The sequence below is a fragment of the Macaca fascicularis genome, chromosome 5 (genome assembly GCF_037993035.2).
Source record: "Macaca fascicularis isolate 582-1 chromosome 5, T2T-MFA8v1.1".
Lineage (NCBI taxonomy): Eukaryota > Metazoa > Chordata > Mammalia > Primates > Cercopithecidae > Macaca > Macaca fascicularis.
The window spans coordinates 57,669,051-57,686,538 of record NC_088379.1 but is presented as its reverse complement, the minus strand read 5'-3'; the positions used below and the strand labels follow the sequence as shown (position 1 = coordinate 57,686,538).

General features: G+C 43.7%; 2 protein-coding genes across 2 annotated transcripts in view; one reads left to right on the top strand and one right to left on the bottom strand.

Annotated features, from left to right (window-relative positions):
• The window catches only part of SCARB2 (scavenger receptor class B member 2), a 56,374-nt gene extending 40,686 nt beyond the window's left edge, over nucleotides 1-15,688 (bottom strand). The window contains exon 1 of the mRNA XM_045392464.2: nucleotides 15,250-15,688. Within this exon, the coding sequence (XP_045248399.1) occupies nucleotides 15,250-15,366 (117 nt within the window). The 5' untranslated portion in view covers nucleotides 15,367-15,688. The remainder of the gene's footprint in view (nucleotides 1-15,249) is intronic.
• A 43-nt stretch (nucleotides 15,689-15,731) lies between these two features.
• The window catches only part of FAM47E (family with sequence similarity 47 member E), a 69,222-nt gene continuing 67,465 nt past the window's right edge, over nucleotides 15,732-17,488 (top strand). The window contains exon 1 of the mRNA XM_074039855.1: nucleotides 15,732-15,903. The gene's annotated coding sequence lies outside the window, so the exon portion shown is untranslated. The remainder of the gene's footprint in view (nucleotides 15,904-17,488) is intronic.

Genomic DNA, 17,488 nt, shown 5'->3' with positions numbered 1-17,488 from the left:
ATAAAGTAAATATGGCAGGATGTTAACAACTGATACATTGGACTAAATCGAAATATCACACAAGACAGACTCATACTAAAACGTTATTTGTTGTTTATCTGAAATTCAAATTTAACTGGGTGTCCTGTATTTTATTTTATTTGGCAACTCTAGCCCCAGAGGGACAGTGAAACTATGGAGCAGCCATAAGTTGGACCCTGAACTCTCAGGGTTTCCTGGAGTTCTGGAGGAACCCCCGCCATCTGGAGGAAAGGAAACTAGGACAGCTGTGTGAGGTCACGGTCAGCTCCTGGTCAGGAGCCCACAGGTAAGGAACCGGGAAAGGGAGAGTTTAACTCCAGAGTTTCCAGGTGGCCGTGCAGTCCCAGTATGCTAATGTGTCCAAAGAAAGCACCTCAACCTCCTGCCACAAGATGGTCCAGAGAGGGCTCTGTTTTGACTTAAACTTTTAATTTCTGCCCCTTCTATTTCTGATCCTCAGGGCATTCAAGTGTGCACTCCCAGGAGCTCGCTCGGCAAAGGAAGGCCTGAGAAACTAACAAATAATAACCTCAGCCTCAAGACCGCGGACTGTCTGGCACAGGAAGTCATTCATTCCGCCAGATACAACGAGCTAGTGTCCCCCTCAAAAGCGCCCTTTGCCAGTCTGAACAGAAAGCCATGGCTTGGGAACAACTGATCCTCCTTACTGAGGGTTCTGCTGTGGTGGTGACAGCCACCAGACAAACCTTGTAATCAGCTGAGTCTTCTTAGTTACACTAAATGAAAAAGCAGCATAAGGCCTTAAATCAGTTTTACAGTGTGACTCTGGATATTAACAGTGGCACTGTGGAGTCACAATGTAACTGTTGCTTATTAATTTTAACCAAGACGAACATAAAGAATTTTTCCATGCACAATACTGTGGCACTACCACTAAAACAAAAATACTGGAAAATAATCAAGTTATATGGTGAATTCGCAGTGTCAACAGCTTAAATTAATAATTTGGACTGAAAAACATACTTTTCAGTTAATCAGCCAATAGGTACCTACTGAGAGCTTCCTATGTGCCCGGACTATGCCCTGCAAACAGGCATAGGCCCTGTCTTTAAGAAGAAATTTAGCTAAGGACACAAAACCAACATGCATGTAACAGGGAGTGAAAAAGGTGTAAGACCCAGTAATTCAGTCTAACAAACAGCTTATGCCTGAAACGATTTAGATCCTTCATCTCACAGGCTGCTCCAAGACAACATGACCAAAATGGACTCAGGATTTTCTCCCCTAGTTGATCACTAAGTCCTGCTTATTTCACCTCCTCCTCTTCCCCATTTCTACCCCAAGGCACATTTTATCCTTGGCTTGGACTGTGACAATGCTGTATGTAGGCTCCTAACTGGTCTCCCTCTCTCCAGCCTTTGTCCTTTTAAACGCTTCATCCACCTCAGCCTTCAGAGAAGCCTGTCACAAATGCCTAATGGAACAGATACTCCAGCCCTGCTCAAAGGATAAAGTCCACAGTCCTTGACCTGTTGTGATCTGAAGCAACTGCATCACCTGTCGCTGTCATTTCCTGGTAGGCACTTTATGCACCAGCAACACGCAACCATCTACTGTTACCTAGCACCCACCATACAAGATCTCAGCCAGGGCCTTGGCCTGAGTCACTCACCGCCCTTCACCCAGAAGTCTCTGCAGGGCCCTTATCACCTGGTTCACTTCTACTTGGGCTTCAGGGCTCAATACAGAAGTGCCATCTCTCAGAAGGCCCCTCTGGGCTGTGTGTTTTCTCTCTGCTTTCACGAAACTTCACAGGTTTTAGAAGGAAAATGTGTTTATTAGTCTTTAGTATCAGACTGGGTCTGATACTAAGGACTGTATCTTTTTCTTTTTTTATTTTATTTTATTTTTTTTTTTGAGACGGAGTCTTGCTCTGTCACCCAGGAAGGAGTGCAGTGGCGAGATCTCAGCTCACCTCAAGCTCCGCCTCCCGGGTTCACGCCATTCTCCTGCCTCAGCCTCCCGAGTAGCTGGGACTACAGACGCCCGCCACCTCGCCCGGCTAGTTTTTTTGTATTTTTTAGTAGAGACGGGGTTTCACCGTGTTAGCCAGGATGGTCTCGATCTCCTGACCTCGTGATCCACTCGTCTCGGCCTCCCAAAGTGCTGGGATTACAGGCTTGAGCCACCGCGCCCGGCGACTGTATCTTTTTCATGGATCCCCAGCACATAACAAGGTTACTTTCTTCATTATCCAAATTTTCTGTGACAAATATGATGGAATGGGTAGGGAGTGGCTGGAATAGCATTTACCTGGCACAGAAGGGACACAATAAATAATTAATGAAGAAACAAATGATACTGTAGCGTATAGCACAATGCTGTGCCAGGCATTCATCTTCTGCTGTTTACCTAGTTCTTCGTAAAGTCTTCAGTGTGGCAAAATGCCGCATATTCTAAATAATATGTGAGAAAGGTGATCTGCATAAATAAAGTCTGAATTTCAGTACTGCAGAATCAAGAAGAGATAGTAACTTTCTTAGCTGCAAATATTATTTTTCAAGGAGACATTTTGGCCTCCTTTCATAAATGGTTAAGACTAGTTTGGAATTAGCAGGGTCTATTTTTATGCATAATTAATATGCCAGAGGCACACAAACATTAGTTCTAAGTCTGTTAGATCTGTCTTTAGCAATTTTGGTTTTAATGAATTTTTTATAATATCCTTTTTCATAGCAAGTATAGCATAGGATTTTCATAACCTTAAAACTGATGAAACTCTTTCATTCTTTCCACAAATATTAACTTAGCAATTGCTTTGTGCCAGCCACTGTTCTAGGTATTGGAGATATAACAGTAGACAAGATTTCCTACCTTCTCATTTTATTGGTGAATTCTAAAAACTCCTTGAGATAACACGGAACAAACTAGACTTGTAAGCAATAAAATATCACATTTATCGAAGGGAAAAATACCTAGATGTCATGATAAATTATCAATCTACAGAAATTTCTATATTCATATTAGAAGAGATGTTTAAAGTAGCAAATAACATTACTACAAATGTGTAGAAAAGTCATGTGTTGCCTCCAATTTCTATTCACGAATGAGGCTACTGATTGTTGCTACTTTATTTTTTATTTATTCAGTTATTTATTTATTTTTTGAGAGGGAGTCTCACTCTGTCACCCAGGCTGGAGTGCAGTGGCATGATCTTGGCTTACCACAACCTCCGCCTCCTAGGTTCAAACTATTCTGCTGCCTCAGCCTCTTGAGTAGCTGGGATTATAGGCACGCACTACCACAGCCAGCTAATTTTATATTTTTAGTAGAGAAAGGGCTTCACTATGTTAGTCAGGCTGATCTCAAACTCCTGATCTCAGGTGATCTGCCCACCTCGGCCTCCCAAAGTGTTGGGATTACAGGTGTGAGCCACCGTGCCCAGCCTGTTGTTACTTTTAATCAGGTAAATGCTATTCCATCCACTCCCTACCCATTCCATCGTATTTGTCACAGAAAATTTGGATAATGAAGAAAGTAAAACGAAGAAAATTTAAATCCCCTGTAACCCACATCATAGTTATTAACATATGGGTTTACTTTCCTCTGATCTAGTCATACATATGTGTATTTTAAACAAAATTGAGATCATATGTATTGTATCATTTTTTCACTCATCTTTTATGATTATCCTTGTTATTAAACAGTTTTTGAAACTGTTATTTTAATGTCTGTATATTAATCCACTATATTATTTTATAAAATATACTAAATCAGTTTATTTAATCATTCTTTTACTACAGGAAATTTGTGTTGTTTTCATGCTGAAGTAAATGTTCTTGAATATATTCGTCCAAATTAGTGAATTTTTTTTTTTTTTTTTTTTTGAGACAGAGTCTCACTCTTGTCACCCAGGCTGGAGTGCAGTAGTGCAATCTTGGCTCACTGCAACTTGTGACTGTCATGCCTCAGTCACTGGAGTAGCTGGGATTACAGGTGCACACCACCACACCCAGCTACTTTTTGTATTTTTAGTAGAGATGGGGTTTCACCATGTTGGCCAGGCTGGACTCTACCTCCTGGCCTCAAGTGATCCACCTACCTTGGCCTCCCAAAGTGCTGGGATTACAGGCGTGAGGCATCACACCCCGCCCAAATCAGTGAATAATTTCTTAGAATAGACTCCTAGATTGGGATTATTGGTTCTAGGGACAACAAGTTTTCATGAACTCATGAGCCTTTAAATATCAACAAGTTGCTCCGGAAAGCAGTGTATGAGCAACCATTTCAGCATATCCATCCCAATATCGGTGTTTAAGGTTTTCAGAAATCTTTGCTTCTTTAGTAGTGGCAAAATAGCATCTTCTTGTTTGAACTTGCATTTCTTGAATTACTGGAGAAGCATAATAGTTTTTACCATGTATGAAGTGAGACTGTTTTAAAACAAAAGTAAAAGAATCTTTCCCAGCATAAGCTTCCTTCCATTTGGGTACACAGAAGGCTGGTCAGAGGCAGAACTGAGAACAGCCTCTCTGCGCTGTGTGTAGTGAACACAGAGTCGCTGGCCAGGCTGACACCTGACCTAGGAACAGATGCAGGCTGGATTAACTTGACTGCTGAACACTGACATGACTTAATACAGCCACAACCCAAGTCAGCCTGACAGCAATCTTTTGGGAAGGCAACACCGTGAGTGGTTAAACCAGCTGTCCTGATGTAAGTCACTTCCAAATGATAAAAATAAGCACTCAGGGAATCCATTAGGCTTTCACGGGAATCAGTAAGACTTTTAAGGAAAGTTTCAGGACTCAAGAGCACTACTGGTTGTTCTTTAAGGTCAGTAAAGTGCTACTTAATAATTAAATGCAACTTAAGCATCCACGTTGCCATCTGCACAGTCTAAATTCATCCAGAGATAATGCAGACCAACTTGGAGAACTTGGCCTAATTGTGTATGGATGGTATTGGCCTAATTGCATACTGGACTCCAGATTAATAAAACTCATCAAATGGCAAAACACAAATTGCTTTGCTTTGTTTTTTAAAATTGCTCCCTGAAATGAAGCAAACCCAACTCAGACTCTTGCAGTAATTTAAGTAATTTCCACTGTTTACATAAAAGAAATAAACTGCCATTAACATTCTACTCTTATTCCCTCACCTTATTTTAACTCAGTAAAAATGTATTGGCATTTATTTATTTATGTCACTGTTGCTTAACTCATTTTGATTTTGCAACTGTCATAGTTTTAACTAATGAGTGCTGATAGTTCAGATTCAAATGCTAGCTCATGGGTGGACTGTTACTTTGTTTATAAATTACAAAAAGGACAATATGGTGGAATGGCAATCCCCAAAAAACCTCCTGCTACAAAATACCCACTAACTTATTTTTGAAAGTTTCTAGGTGATTACAAACGTACAGCCAAGTTTGAAAACTGATGACCTAAAGGGAAAAAAGCAGCTACCAGATAGAAACTTAAACATAGGCCGGGTGCGGTGGCTCACGCCTGTAATCCCAGCACTTTGGGAGGCCGAGACGGGCGGATCATGAGGTCAGGAGATCGAGACCATCCTGGCTAACACGGTGAAACCCCGTCTCTACTAAAAATACAAAAATTAGCCGGGCGCGGTGGCGGGCGCCTGTAGTCCCAGCTACTCGGGAGGCTGAGGCAGGAGAATGGAGTAAACCCGGGAGGCAGAGCTTGCAGTGAGTGGAGACCACGCCACTACACTCCAGCCTGGGTGACAGAGCGAGACTCCATCTCAAAAAAAAAAAAAAAAAAAAAAAAAGAAACTTAAACATAGAACCAGATGAAAATTGGGGGCAGAGGGTGGGGAATATATATACATATATGGGGAGTGGGGAGGGTAGAGAGAAAGAGGATTTTCTGATGTGAATAAATAAGAAATAAGGTCATGGAAACAAGGCCCACATATTCTGTGTGTAACTTACACAGCCAGTCTCATTATTTTGCAACCTGTTTGGTTGTGATTATATCTCTCAAATTTGAAATAAGTAATATTTTCATTACCTACCTATTTCTTTTTTTTTTTTTTTAATACTTTAAGTTCTAGGGTGCATGTGCACAACGTGCAAGTTTGTTACATATATATACATGTGTCATGTTGGTGTGCTGCACCCATTAACTCGTCATTTACATTAAGTATATCTCCTCCTGCTATCCCTCCCCCCTCCCCCTTCCCCACAATAGGACCCAGTGTGTGATGCTCCCCTTCCTGTGTCCAAGTGATCTCATTGTTCAATTCCCACCTATGAGTGAGAACATACGGTATTTGGTTTTCTTCTCTTGCGATAGTTTGCTGAGAATGATGGTTTCCAGCTGCATCCATGTCCCTACAAAGGACACAAACTCATCCTTTTTTATGGCTGCATAGTATTCCATTTACCTACCTATTTCTGTGTCTCCTCTTCCATTACCATTGATTATCAGAAGCACAGTGTTAAAAGAAAATATCCTTAAAATGGGAACTGCGGGGGCTGGGAGGACTGGTGAGATGTTAGTCAAAGGATACAAAAGTTCAGTTTGATATAAACCAATTCAAGAGATCTAACATACATCATGGTGATTACAGTGAATATATTGAGCCAGGCACAGTGGCTCATGCCTGTAATCCCAGGACTTTAGGAGGCAAAGGCGGGAGGATTGCTTAAGCTCAGGAATTTCAGACAAGCCTGGGCAACACAGCAAGACCCCATCTCTACAAAAAAAAAATTAAAAATTAGCCTGCCATGGTGGTGCACACCTGTAGTTTCAGCAACTTTAGAGGTTAAAGCAGGAGGATGGCCTGAACCCAGAAGGTCAAGGCTGCAATGAGCCATGGTAGCAGTACTGTACTCCAGCCTGGGTGATAGAGAGAGGTCCTATCTCAAAACAAAAACAAAAACAAACAAACAAACAAAAAACCCCAAAAATACTGTATACCTGAAAAATGCTGAGATTAGATTTTAAGTGTTCTTACCACAAAACAAAGATAAGCAATTGAGATAATGCGTATGTTAAACAGCTTGATTTAGCCATTTCACTATGTATATCTATCTATATCTATATCTCTCTCAAAACATCATGTTGCATGCCCTAAATATGTATAACTTTGACTTGTCAATTAAAAAATGAATTTTAAAACTGGGACTTGCGATGAGTGATTACATTAGTGTAACAATGGCACTCTGCCTCACACTCTCTCTGGAAAGTGTGTAAAATCCAGATGCTGAAGGGGCCAGATGGCTAGGGCAAATGAGTGACACAGGCCGTGAGTTTGCACATTTGTTTGCATGTCAAACGCCAGCAGCAATATTCATTTCTACAAAGAAACATGCCCATTTCTGTTAAACCCATGATCCTCTCAAGCTATCTTTTATTTTCCTTCCTTTGGTAAGGAGTGTCAGATATAGAGAAATATTTCTCTAAGAAACACAACAGCACATGCACAACAACAGACACCTTCACTGGGCCTTGGGAGCCAATAAGGGCGCAAAGGACGGTGGGTGCTGTGGTCTGAATGTTTGTGTCCCCTCAAAACTCCTTTGTTGATATCCTTACCCCCAAAGTGGTGAGATTACGAGGTGATTAGGTTATGAGCATAGAACCCTCTCGGATGGGATTAGTTCTCATAAAAGGTACCCCAGAGAGCTCATTCGCCATGTGAGGTTAGAGTGAGAAGTCCATAATCTATGAGGCAGTGGGCCCTCAGCACACCCCAAATCTGCCGGGGCTTTGGACTTCCCAGCCTCCAGAACTATAAGAAATAAATTTCTGTTGTTTATAAGCCACCCAGTCTATGCTATGTTGTGACAGCAGCCTGAATGGACTAAGACAGTGGGAAACAGGGAAGGCAGGTCTCTTCTAAGGGTCAGCCTCTTTTCTGACCAGATAGCTACCACACAGAACTTGGTATGACGAGTACCAAAGAACATCCACATGTTTTAAGAGAAGTTGGAAATCTGGACCAATGGGTGAAGTTTCCAGATTTTAAAGGTATAAATCATTCATGAGACAAACATGTGACCACTGGCCTACAAAGTGGGGCAAAATGTGAGATTAAACAACAAAATGCAAACAAAATCATTTCCAAAGAAATTATTTTCTCTATTCATCCAAGTAATACTTACTGACCATCTATTGTGAATAAGACATTACATTTGGCAGTAAGAAAAGACACAAAACCAAATATGACAGGACCTCTACCTTCAAAGAGAGTTTCACACTAGATTAAAATACCAAACTACCTCATACGGGTTGAAAATCCCTGCAGGGCTGAGGCTAGAAGGGAATTATTGAGTAATTCAATTATGGAGATATGAATGCTCTTGTCTACTTTGATCAGCATTCTGGGAAAGACAGGAGATTGTGAAACTGGAATTACTGATGGCCCAAACTCCTGTGTTTAACACTGGACTCACGGAAAGCCAAAAGGACACAGTAAATGAAAGACACCCCAAGCAAAATCCTGGTTGTTTGAAAACGTTAACAATATAGCTTCCAAACTGGCCTTACAGGAATATGAAACAGGGATATTATGTATTTTTTAAAATATTCTAAAAATCAAAATAATTAATTAAATGAAAACGAGATCAACAGTTCTCAAAGTGTGATCTCAGGACCCCTGGGGAGCCCCAAGACCTTCTAAGGAGGGGCCCACAAGGTCAAAACTATTTTAATACTAAGGTATCATTTGCCTTTTTAATTATATTATTTCTCTGAGTGTAGAGTGGAGTTTTCCAGAGGCTACCATGGTGTGTAATGATGTCATATTGGAATATGTGCTTGTGTATTCTTCTGTTTTAAACATTTCTCAAAAATACCTATCAGTTTCAATCTCTAATATTGTACATATCAATAGGTATAACCCATGGAAACATAAGTTCTTTGGGGTCCTCAATAATTTTTAAGAGTATGAGGGGCCCAGGAGTTTAAATTGGATTATACAATCTGTAAGGGTAGAGACTGCATCTTGCTTAGTGTTATATCCATAGGTCTTGGCACACTGCCTTGCAAATGGTACACACTCAGTAAATACTTGTCAAATAAAAGAATGACTGCCAAAGCATGTACCTAAAGGTGCTTTTAGATACAGAAAGCAAACACCTAAAGTGGTCTTTATTTCCCTTGGTTGTTTTTTCTAGTCACCAGCTTGGATTAAAAATGGTCCCTTCCTTAGTGTATAGTGTATAGACAGTGATATCTTGATGATATGGCCAGGAATGTCTAGTCACTTGGCCAACGTCCTATGTTTTCATTAATGAGCTTGTAATTCCACCTCCTGATTCTTCCTGGGAAACAAGCAAACGTCTGGCAGAACAGATGGCCCCTTTGCTGTGGCCTGACAGAATGAAATCTTGGATTTTATTTAACAATAAAGCAAAGTAGTTTCCACAGGCGGGAACCTTCCCCTCCTCACCAAATAATATTTCCTTTAATGTAAACTTGCAGATTAATAGTAATTATTAGTAGTAATATCCTCAATTAGAATTACCATCTTAAGGAATGAAGATATGGTCTAAAATAATCACTATACAAATATAAACAACTTTAAAAAAATGCATATTCCCAAAATTGCAGATTACGATCCCACAGCAACCTGCCTCCAGTAATGGATTTTATGATAAGGAGTTTAACCTGGGTTCTGTTCCTAAAGAGTCTGATTCAGCAGGTCTGGGGTGGGGTCTGGTATTGTCTAAATCTTTGTAAGTGATTTAGATGCATCTCGTAGAGTCTAGGGACTATGCTGACAACTGTTAGCCTACTGTATTGTCTTAATCATTAATAAGGAATGCACTCATAGTCAACATGAATCAGTAAGACACTGAAAGAAACTTAATATGATTTTGATATCACAAGATCATGTTTCTAAAAGCCAGGAAAGAACTTGGGTAATTTTGCTTAGGAGTTAGAGAATCTTGCAAGGAAATTAATGACACTGCCTCTGTTTACAGCGCTATAGTTTCTTCCTGTGCTGAGCCAATCACATTGCTCCGCTACAAACTCGGAAAAGAGAAACTAGGAGATGAAGGACGTCTATGAGAGGTCAGCAGCTGGAAAGTCACACTGAGGCGGGGCTGAGCAAGCCCGGATGAGTACAGAGCCAGGCTGAGTAAACAGAGGAAGCCTGTTGGAGAAAGCAGAGGAAAAAGTGGGAGACAGAGTGTGCCTGGCTCCTGCTGACTTTCCACTTTCGATTGTCCTCTCATGAGGCCTTACTGTGCCATGGTTCTTGCCCTTTGATTTCTATGAGTTTCCCCTTCCAGATTTACAAAAAGAAAAAAAGAATCCCATCTTGCCTGAGCTAGTTTGAATAGGCCTCAACTCCTTAAGAGAGCCAAGAAGCGGGATACATTGTGGTCTGTAAGGACAATGTGGCATGAGAGGTGAGGGATGGCCACAGAATTTATTGTCCAAAGCAGAAATCTTTTGGAGGGAAGGCGGTGTTAGTGATTACACCAGAACAACAGGTACACAGAAACCAGATGGGACTATTCCAGGCAAATGGGATGTATGGTCATCCTTAGGATGGGAAAAGTGGGTTCAGGATCAAGAGACCAGCTGGCACAGCTAGCTCTACCCCTCCCTCTCCATTTGACTTTAGATAAGTCACTTCTGTTCCAAGAGCCTCAATTTCCTTGACCGTAAGATAACAGATTTGAGATATCTTTACTGGTTTTTTCTGATCAAGAAAAATCTCAGACTAAGATAAGTCTTCTTTGAATAGAGGCAACTCGGGAGATGAGGTAGATATGCAAGAAGGAGTCCTTTAAAATTATATATAGCTGAAAGCCTTTACATACACATCAATAAAGATGTTTTACTGATTTGACTTTAAAAAACAAGATCCTGGCTGGGCGCGGTGGCTCACGCCTGTAATTCCAGTATTTTGGGAGGCCGAGGCCAGTGGATTACAAGGTCAGGAGATCAAGACCATCCTGGCGAACACTGTGAAACCCCGTCTCTACTAAAAATACAAAAAAAATTAGCCGGGCGTAGTGGCAGGCGCCTGTAGTCCCAGCTACTCGGGAGGCTGAGGCAGGAGAATGGCATGAACCCAGGGGGCGGAGCTTGCAGTGAGTGGAGATCATGCCACTTTACTCACTCCAGCCTGGGCAACAGAGCGAGATTCCGTCTCAGGAAAAAAAAAAAAAATCCCATATAGTCACTAATCAAAGCAATCTGGTTATCAGTGATTACATTTTACTTCTTTTTTTTTGGTTTTTTTTTTTTTGAGACAGAGTCTCGCTCTGTTGCCCAGGCTGGAGTTCAGTGGTGCCATCTTGGCTCGCTGCAACCTCCGCCTCCCAGGTTCAAGCGATTCTCCTGCCTCAGTCTCCCGAGTAGCTGGGACCACAGGTGCCCGCCACCATGCCCAGCTAATTTTTGTATTTTTAGTAAAGACAGGATTTCACTATATTGGCCAGACTGGTCTCGAACTCCTGACCTTGTGATCCACCCACCTTGGCCTCCCAAAGTGTTAGGATTACAGGCATGAGCCAGCGTGCCTGGCATATATTTTACTTCTTGAGGCTTCAGTAGAACAGCTCCAAAGTTGCTATGGCTCCCAAAAGAAACCAGCTGGTGCTGAGTTGCGCAAAGCCTCTGGTCCAGACGAAGGGGAAGTGTATTTGTCGTGTTCATTGCATCTCTGAGACCTAATGCTACAGTCCTGCCTTGACCTGTGAAGAGGAAGTCAAAGGTGTAAACTAGACTCCCACTGGTTCCCTTGACAGCCCATCCCTTGTTGACCAGCCCTGACTGTGGCCACTTCTGCATCCCTATTACTGGGAGACAGTCAAACTGCCAGCATGTCTGCAGAGATTAGGAGTGCACACTTAATATTCTGAGCTGCACAGCTGCTCTTAAAGGTCACAGGATCTCAGAAGTTTGGAGCTAGGAGGAACCATAGCTTGTATAATAAGTTTCGATTCACAGATGACAAATAATAGCTAAAGACATAACAAATGTTAACGTTCAGGCATTGTGTGATGCATTGTGCTGGGTGCTTTATAGCAATCATATTTCATTCTTGTGACAACTCTATGAGGTAGGTATTCTTATCCTTATTATTCCTATTTTCAAAATGAGGATCCTGAGGTTTTGAGGGATTAAATAACTTGCCACTCTGCTTGTTCAGCTTAGTCCAAGAAATCCTTAGGGACAGAAAAAAAATGTTTGACTCAGTTCTGCTGATTCTCAGGACGCTCTTCTTTCTATTAAAATGATCACAGGTGAGTCAAGAGGTATTTAATATGTATCTTAGGCACTGTGCCAGGTGTCAAGGCAGTTCACTGGGATACCAGATGAAATGTAACATAAACTCCTGCCTTTCCAGGCCTAAGGGAGGAAAAGGAACTGCTGGGTCTCTGCAAAGCTCTCTCTTCATGACGGCCCAAATGCTTATAAGGAAATGCCGTATTAATGCTCATAATATCCCCTAGGAAGAGGGTGTGGGAAAAAGAGAAGAGAAGTACTATTATGCCTGTCTTGCAAATGAGAAAATTGAAGCAGAAACAATTACAGGCCTTGCCCAATACAAGGCAGTCACCACTGAGGCCAAGAATGAAACAAAATTGTCTTGGCTCCTTCTACTATATAATATCACTGGCCATAATTAAAAGTCTCTCTCATCTCTGGTCACTGCAGGGTTCAAGGACAATTATCATTTGAGACAACTTTTTGGATAGGAATTATCTTACTAAGTTTCCCACACCTACTCATTTGAATTTCATCCCTTTTCCCTCTCCCCTTTATGATGTAGACAAGTCAGGGCACACACAATCTTCAAATGAAAAACAAAGAATTGGAAATATCAGAGTAAATTATATTACAACTATATTAAAATCAAGTTATGAATGAATTCTCCCATAGTAATACTAGTGGCAATAAAGATGACTGCCATATATTGATCACCTATTCTGTGCCTGATACTATGCTAAGTGCTTTATTCTTGGTCCTACAATAATACACATGCAGAGACAAATACAGGTTTTGTGGGTCCCTTCTTAAGAAAAAGAAAATTTGGGATACAGAATGAGGTACAGGGCTTTGGAAGGGCCTGTGCAAGTGAGGGACCCAAAGCTTAACTTTGCAAGTTTCATGGTAAATGCATCACTGTGCCCAAGTTAGCTAACAGCTCATATCCCCACTTTTACAAGCAATGAAATTGAGAAGCAGGTAACTAAAGTAACTTGACGTAAGTCATAAAGCTTATAATGGCAAGAATAGGATTTGAAAATATGGAATCTGACTCCAAATCTCATGTATTTTCTTAGCGTGGCTTCTAATAAAAATAAAATTGCTATCATTTATTAAGCACTAACTATATCCCAGAAAGATCACATCTTAAGGTTATCAAAGTTATTTGACAAAGCGGATGTGATCGTTAGTCCTTATTATCCCTATTTACAGATGGGGAGAACATGAATCAAATAAGGTTAAACAGCCCATGGTCACCCAGCTGGTACATGGTGGAAGCTAGGTTTCATGCCCAGGAGTGTAAGATCCTCATTCTTTCCCACTATCCCATGCTACCTACCACCCTACAGGTAATCCAGGAAAAAGCAAAACAGTGATGTGTGACTTACCTCTAATGACAACAGTATTTCCACATCTGTCCACTGAAACTAGCCCTGTCCTTTATTTTCATACAATACACCGTGCAGTCCTCCTTAGCTGGGATTGAGCAGCTCTGAAAGTCCACTTCCCTGTACTGTTACTTATCAGAACAGAGTCCATTCCTCATGGAGAAAACCACTTGGAAATACCAACACAAACTCAGGCCCCAGTCAAGTTGCCTTACAGCCACCCCCTCGCCCAGAAAAATGGAGACACATAGAGAATCTAAGGGCTGGCTATATTGGAACCATGGGGAAGATCACTCATCCTATAGGGCTCCTTGAAACAGCCTTTCAAAGCCATATAAGAAAACTCACATATTGACTATAATTGGATTGCTTAACTCTAGTCACCCAAAGCAAGAGATTACATCCTCAGACACAGCTCACCATGTATTTGGACATGGACAGGAGTGGAGAAAGGATTCAGTTTCTTTTTTCCTTGAACATGAGTACTGAGAGGAAACTGACCCTTGAGATGCTCGGACGGTGGGCCTTGTCTTCCCTTGGCCATGTGAACTTTAAAAATTTCATTATGCTTTGCCATGGTGCTTTTTGAAAAATTGCCTTTAACTGCCAGATTTCAGGTACTCACTTAATTACTTTTGGAAACTCAGTTAAAGGAATATATCCATTGCCACCTGGAATAAAACAGCTTTACTAACTGGAGAATGCAGTGATTCAAAGTAGACTAGGCCTGGGCTTTTTTATCTGGCCACAGCAAGTGCAAACCAGTGGGAGAAATGAAGCGTGCAGTTACGGATGCCAACAAGAAAAGCTGCTGCTCCGGTGATTTTTTTCTTTCTTAAGGAAAAAATGATCCCAGTAACTCTCTCTTGTTCCTCTTTTGACACAGCTTGGTGGACGTGGGGGAAAGGGCAGATGAAATGACTAGTGAAATCAAGAGATGAAGTATTCTTAAAGGACTGGCTCTCCAGCCCAATCATCTAGAGGAAGAAACAAGTTCAGATTCTTGTAGGGAATCTAAATGCATCTGTGCCTGAAAATTATGGCCGTTTGAGAAGAACAAGAATTCATGGTGAGACAAAGCAACACAGGCTGTTGGTACAAGACACAAAGCCACTAAGTCAGCGTTCAGCGAAGACTGATGGATGAAATGTCACCCAACCTAAAGGACTGGCCCAGCTACCAACTGCCCCTGCCCAGCCCAAGAAGGCAAGAACACAATAGACCGCACACCCACGTCTCATCCCCAGGCGCACACCACTTCAAAGGCCACAGCAAGCAGACAACACAACCTGCCTCTTCTGCGGTGTCTTTCATTTAGTTCTGTTTCTTCATGAAGTGGGAGGGAAACAAGTTTGGGCTCACCTGAGATTGGGGTGTAGACGGAAGGAATGTGGAGAGATGCAAACGACAGAACACAACCGAAGGCCTTTTTAAAAGTCAGGATCCATAGCCTTACTTATTACTGTAAAGGGAACAGAGTAGGCGCCATCCTTCCCCATCCTTCCCTAACCCTCGCCTACCAAACCCTGGAAGACAAGGACGCAAGAAGAGCTGTAGTGCAGAGGCTCTGCCCGAGTGCAGGTCTTCCCCATACAAGGTGCAGCAGCAGGGGTGGGGGGGGCGTGCTGGAAGACTCCACCACACACGAACACACACAGCCCGCCCCGCCTCACCTTCTCGATACTCTGGTCCACAGCCTTCTGGAAGACCCGGGCCACCAGCAGCGTGACGCTGGTCACCAGCAGGAGCAGGGACAACGTCCCCGCAGTGTAGAAGCAGCATCGGCCCATTCTGTGCGCCGCTCACGGGCCGGGCCGGGCCGGGCCGGGCCGCACCCGCCCGGGATCCCACTGCAAGGAGGGAGGAGCCGCCGCAAAGGCGTTGGAAGACCCGGGACCCTTCGGCGCCGCGCCCTCCCGGCGCCCAGTTCGTGCGCGCAGCTGGCGAGCGCGGCCCCAGGTGCACTGGGCGGATGGGGCCACCGAGGGACGGGCCCGGCCTCGGTTTCAGTTTCCTTCGCCCTGCAGCCGCGGCGCCAGCCTAGCGCAGCTCAGCAGAGTGCAGGGAGCGCGCAGGGACGTGACGTTCGCGGGCCGGGTTCGCCGCAACCCCGGGAGGCGACCGCCGGCGACTGCGCGGGGAGGCGGGCGGGGGCGGAGGCCGCAGTCATGTGCCCTGTGGCGGCTGCAGTGATTCGGCCCGCGCCCTCCCCGGTCGGTCCCCGGTGGCCCTGAGTGGCTGCGGCGCCTGAGCCAGGCCCGTCCTGGCGGCTCCCAGCGCCCTGCACCGCAGGCCCAGCGCTCGCCCCACCGAAATCGCCGAACCCGGTTCACACACTCATTTGCTCGTTCCGCAGATAGGTCTGAGGGCCTCCTATGGGCCACGCGCGGGGGATTCAAGGTGGTTGGGACATTCCTCTGCTCTAGAGGCGCTCGCAAGTTAGCGGGGACACTGTTACCGCAATTAGAACACAATGTAACAAGTGCTTCTACTAGGTGCCTGCTGCGATCATGCCAGCAAGCACGTTCTGCCTGGATGACCTAGGGCCCTCACATTGAACTGGGGCCTGGGGGATGCATAAAAGTTTGTCACGTAAGGGGCATGTGCAAGAAAGGAAGATGTGCAAAAAAGGGAGGAGAAGGCATTTCACGAAGAAGGAAAGGGGGGCAAAGGCATTGGGGGTGAAAGAGCAAAACCTGTAGGAAGCAAGAAGGAAGTTCCTTTTGACTGTAGGCTCAGGTGTTCAGGGTTTGGAGTCGGAGGTGTTGAGGCCCCAAGGAGTCAGACTTTGAAGGGCTCCTATCCTGTTGAAGAGGTGGAAGTTGGGAAGGAGCTTAAAGCACGCAGCGCTGGTGTTCTTGCCTGCTTTGCTCACTATCGTGGCCCAGACACCCAGGACCAAGACCTACACACAGCCAGGACTCAAGAAGTATTAGTTAAATGAGTGTTTCTTCTATGCCAGCCCTTTACTAGGTTCTTTGCACAGTTCTACTCATTTAATAACCTTGGCAGTCCTATGAATAGGAGGTTGTGTTTGTCCCAGCCCTCCAGAAACAGTCCCAGATGGGGGTACTATGCAAGAGAGTTTTGAGGGAAAACAGGGATCTGGACCTGGGCTGCAGGTGTGCTCCTGGTGAAGGAAAGAGGCAAGCAGGGAAGGAAGGTTGGGTGGAAGGAAGCATTTGATACTATATACAGTTCATGTCTAAAAAGTTCAGCAAGGTCATTTAGCCAAATGGGCTTGTCCCAGAAGTCTGGCATCTCCCAGAAAGAGGCCTGCCTTAGTGTCCCTGTTGTGCTCAGTCATGAGCTGGGAGCAGCCTTAGGAAGCTGGCCTTTGCAGCAACCTGGGGATAAATATCAGGGGATGGATTTCAGCAGAGCTCAGCAGTTGAGGCGGAGCCATTGGTCAGTTATGCTGTCTACACTGCAAGACTGAAGAAGTACATTTTCTTGGCAACTATATAGTGTATTATCCTCATTTTACACTCAAGAACACTGGGGCTCTGAGTTAAGTAACCTAACAAGCTCAACCGGTTACTGAGTGGTGGATCCTTCCTGAACCGGGATGTAGGGCTGGCTGTTGGCCTCCAAAACCCTCACTTTTTTGTACTCTGTGCATTGCTGCCTCCCAATCTGTTACTAATGAGAATCTGGGGACAGCAAATCAGTTAGGAGGCTTTGTTGAGGAGCTGGCGAAATAGCATGATGGTTTAAAAATGGTGGCAAATTATTTGTTACTCCTTCTGTTGAGAGGTAGGGTCTATACTTTCTCGCTTTGAATTTGGGCAGGTTTTAACAATTTGTTAAACCAATGGAATACAGTGGAAATGACCATATCCTGGAACTTCTGAAGCTAGATCATAAATGCCTTGCAACTTCTGCCGGGGCCTCTGAAAATCCTTGCTCTTG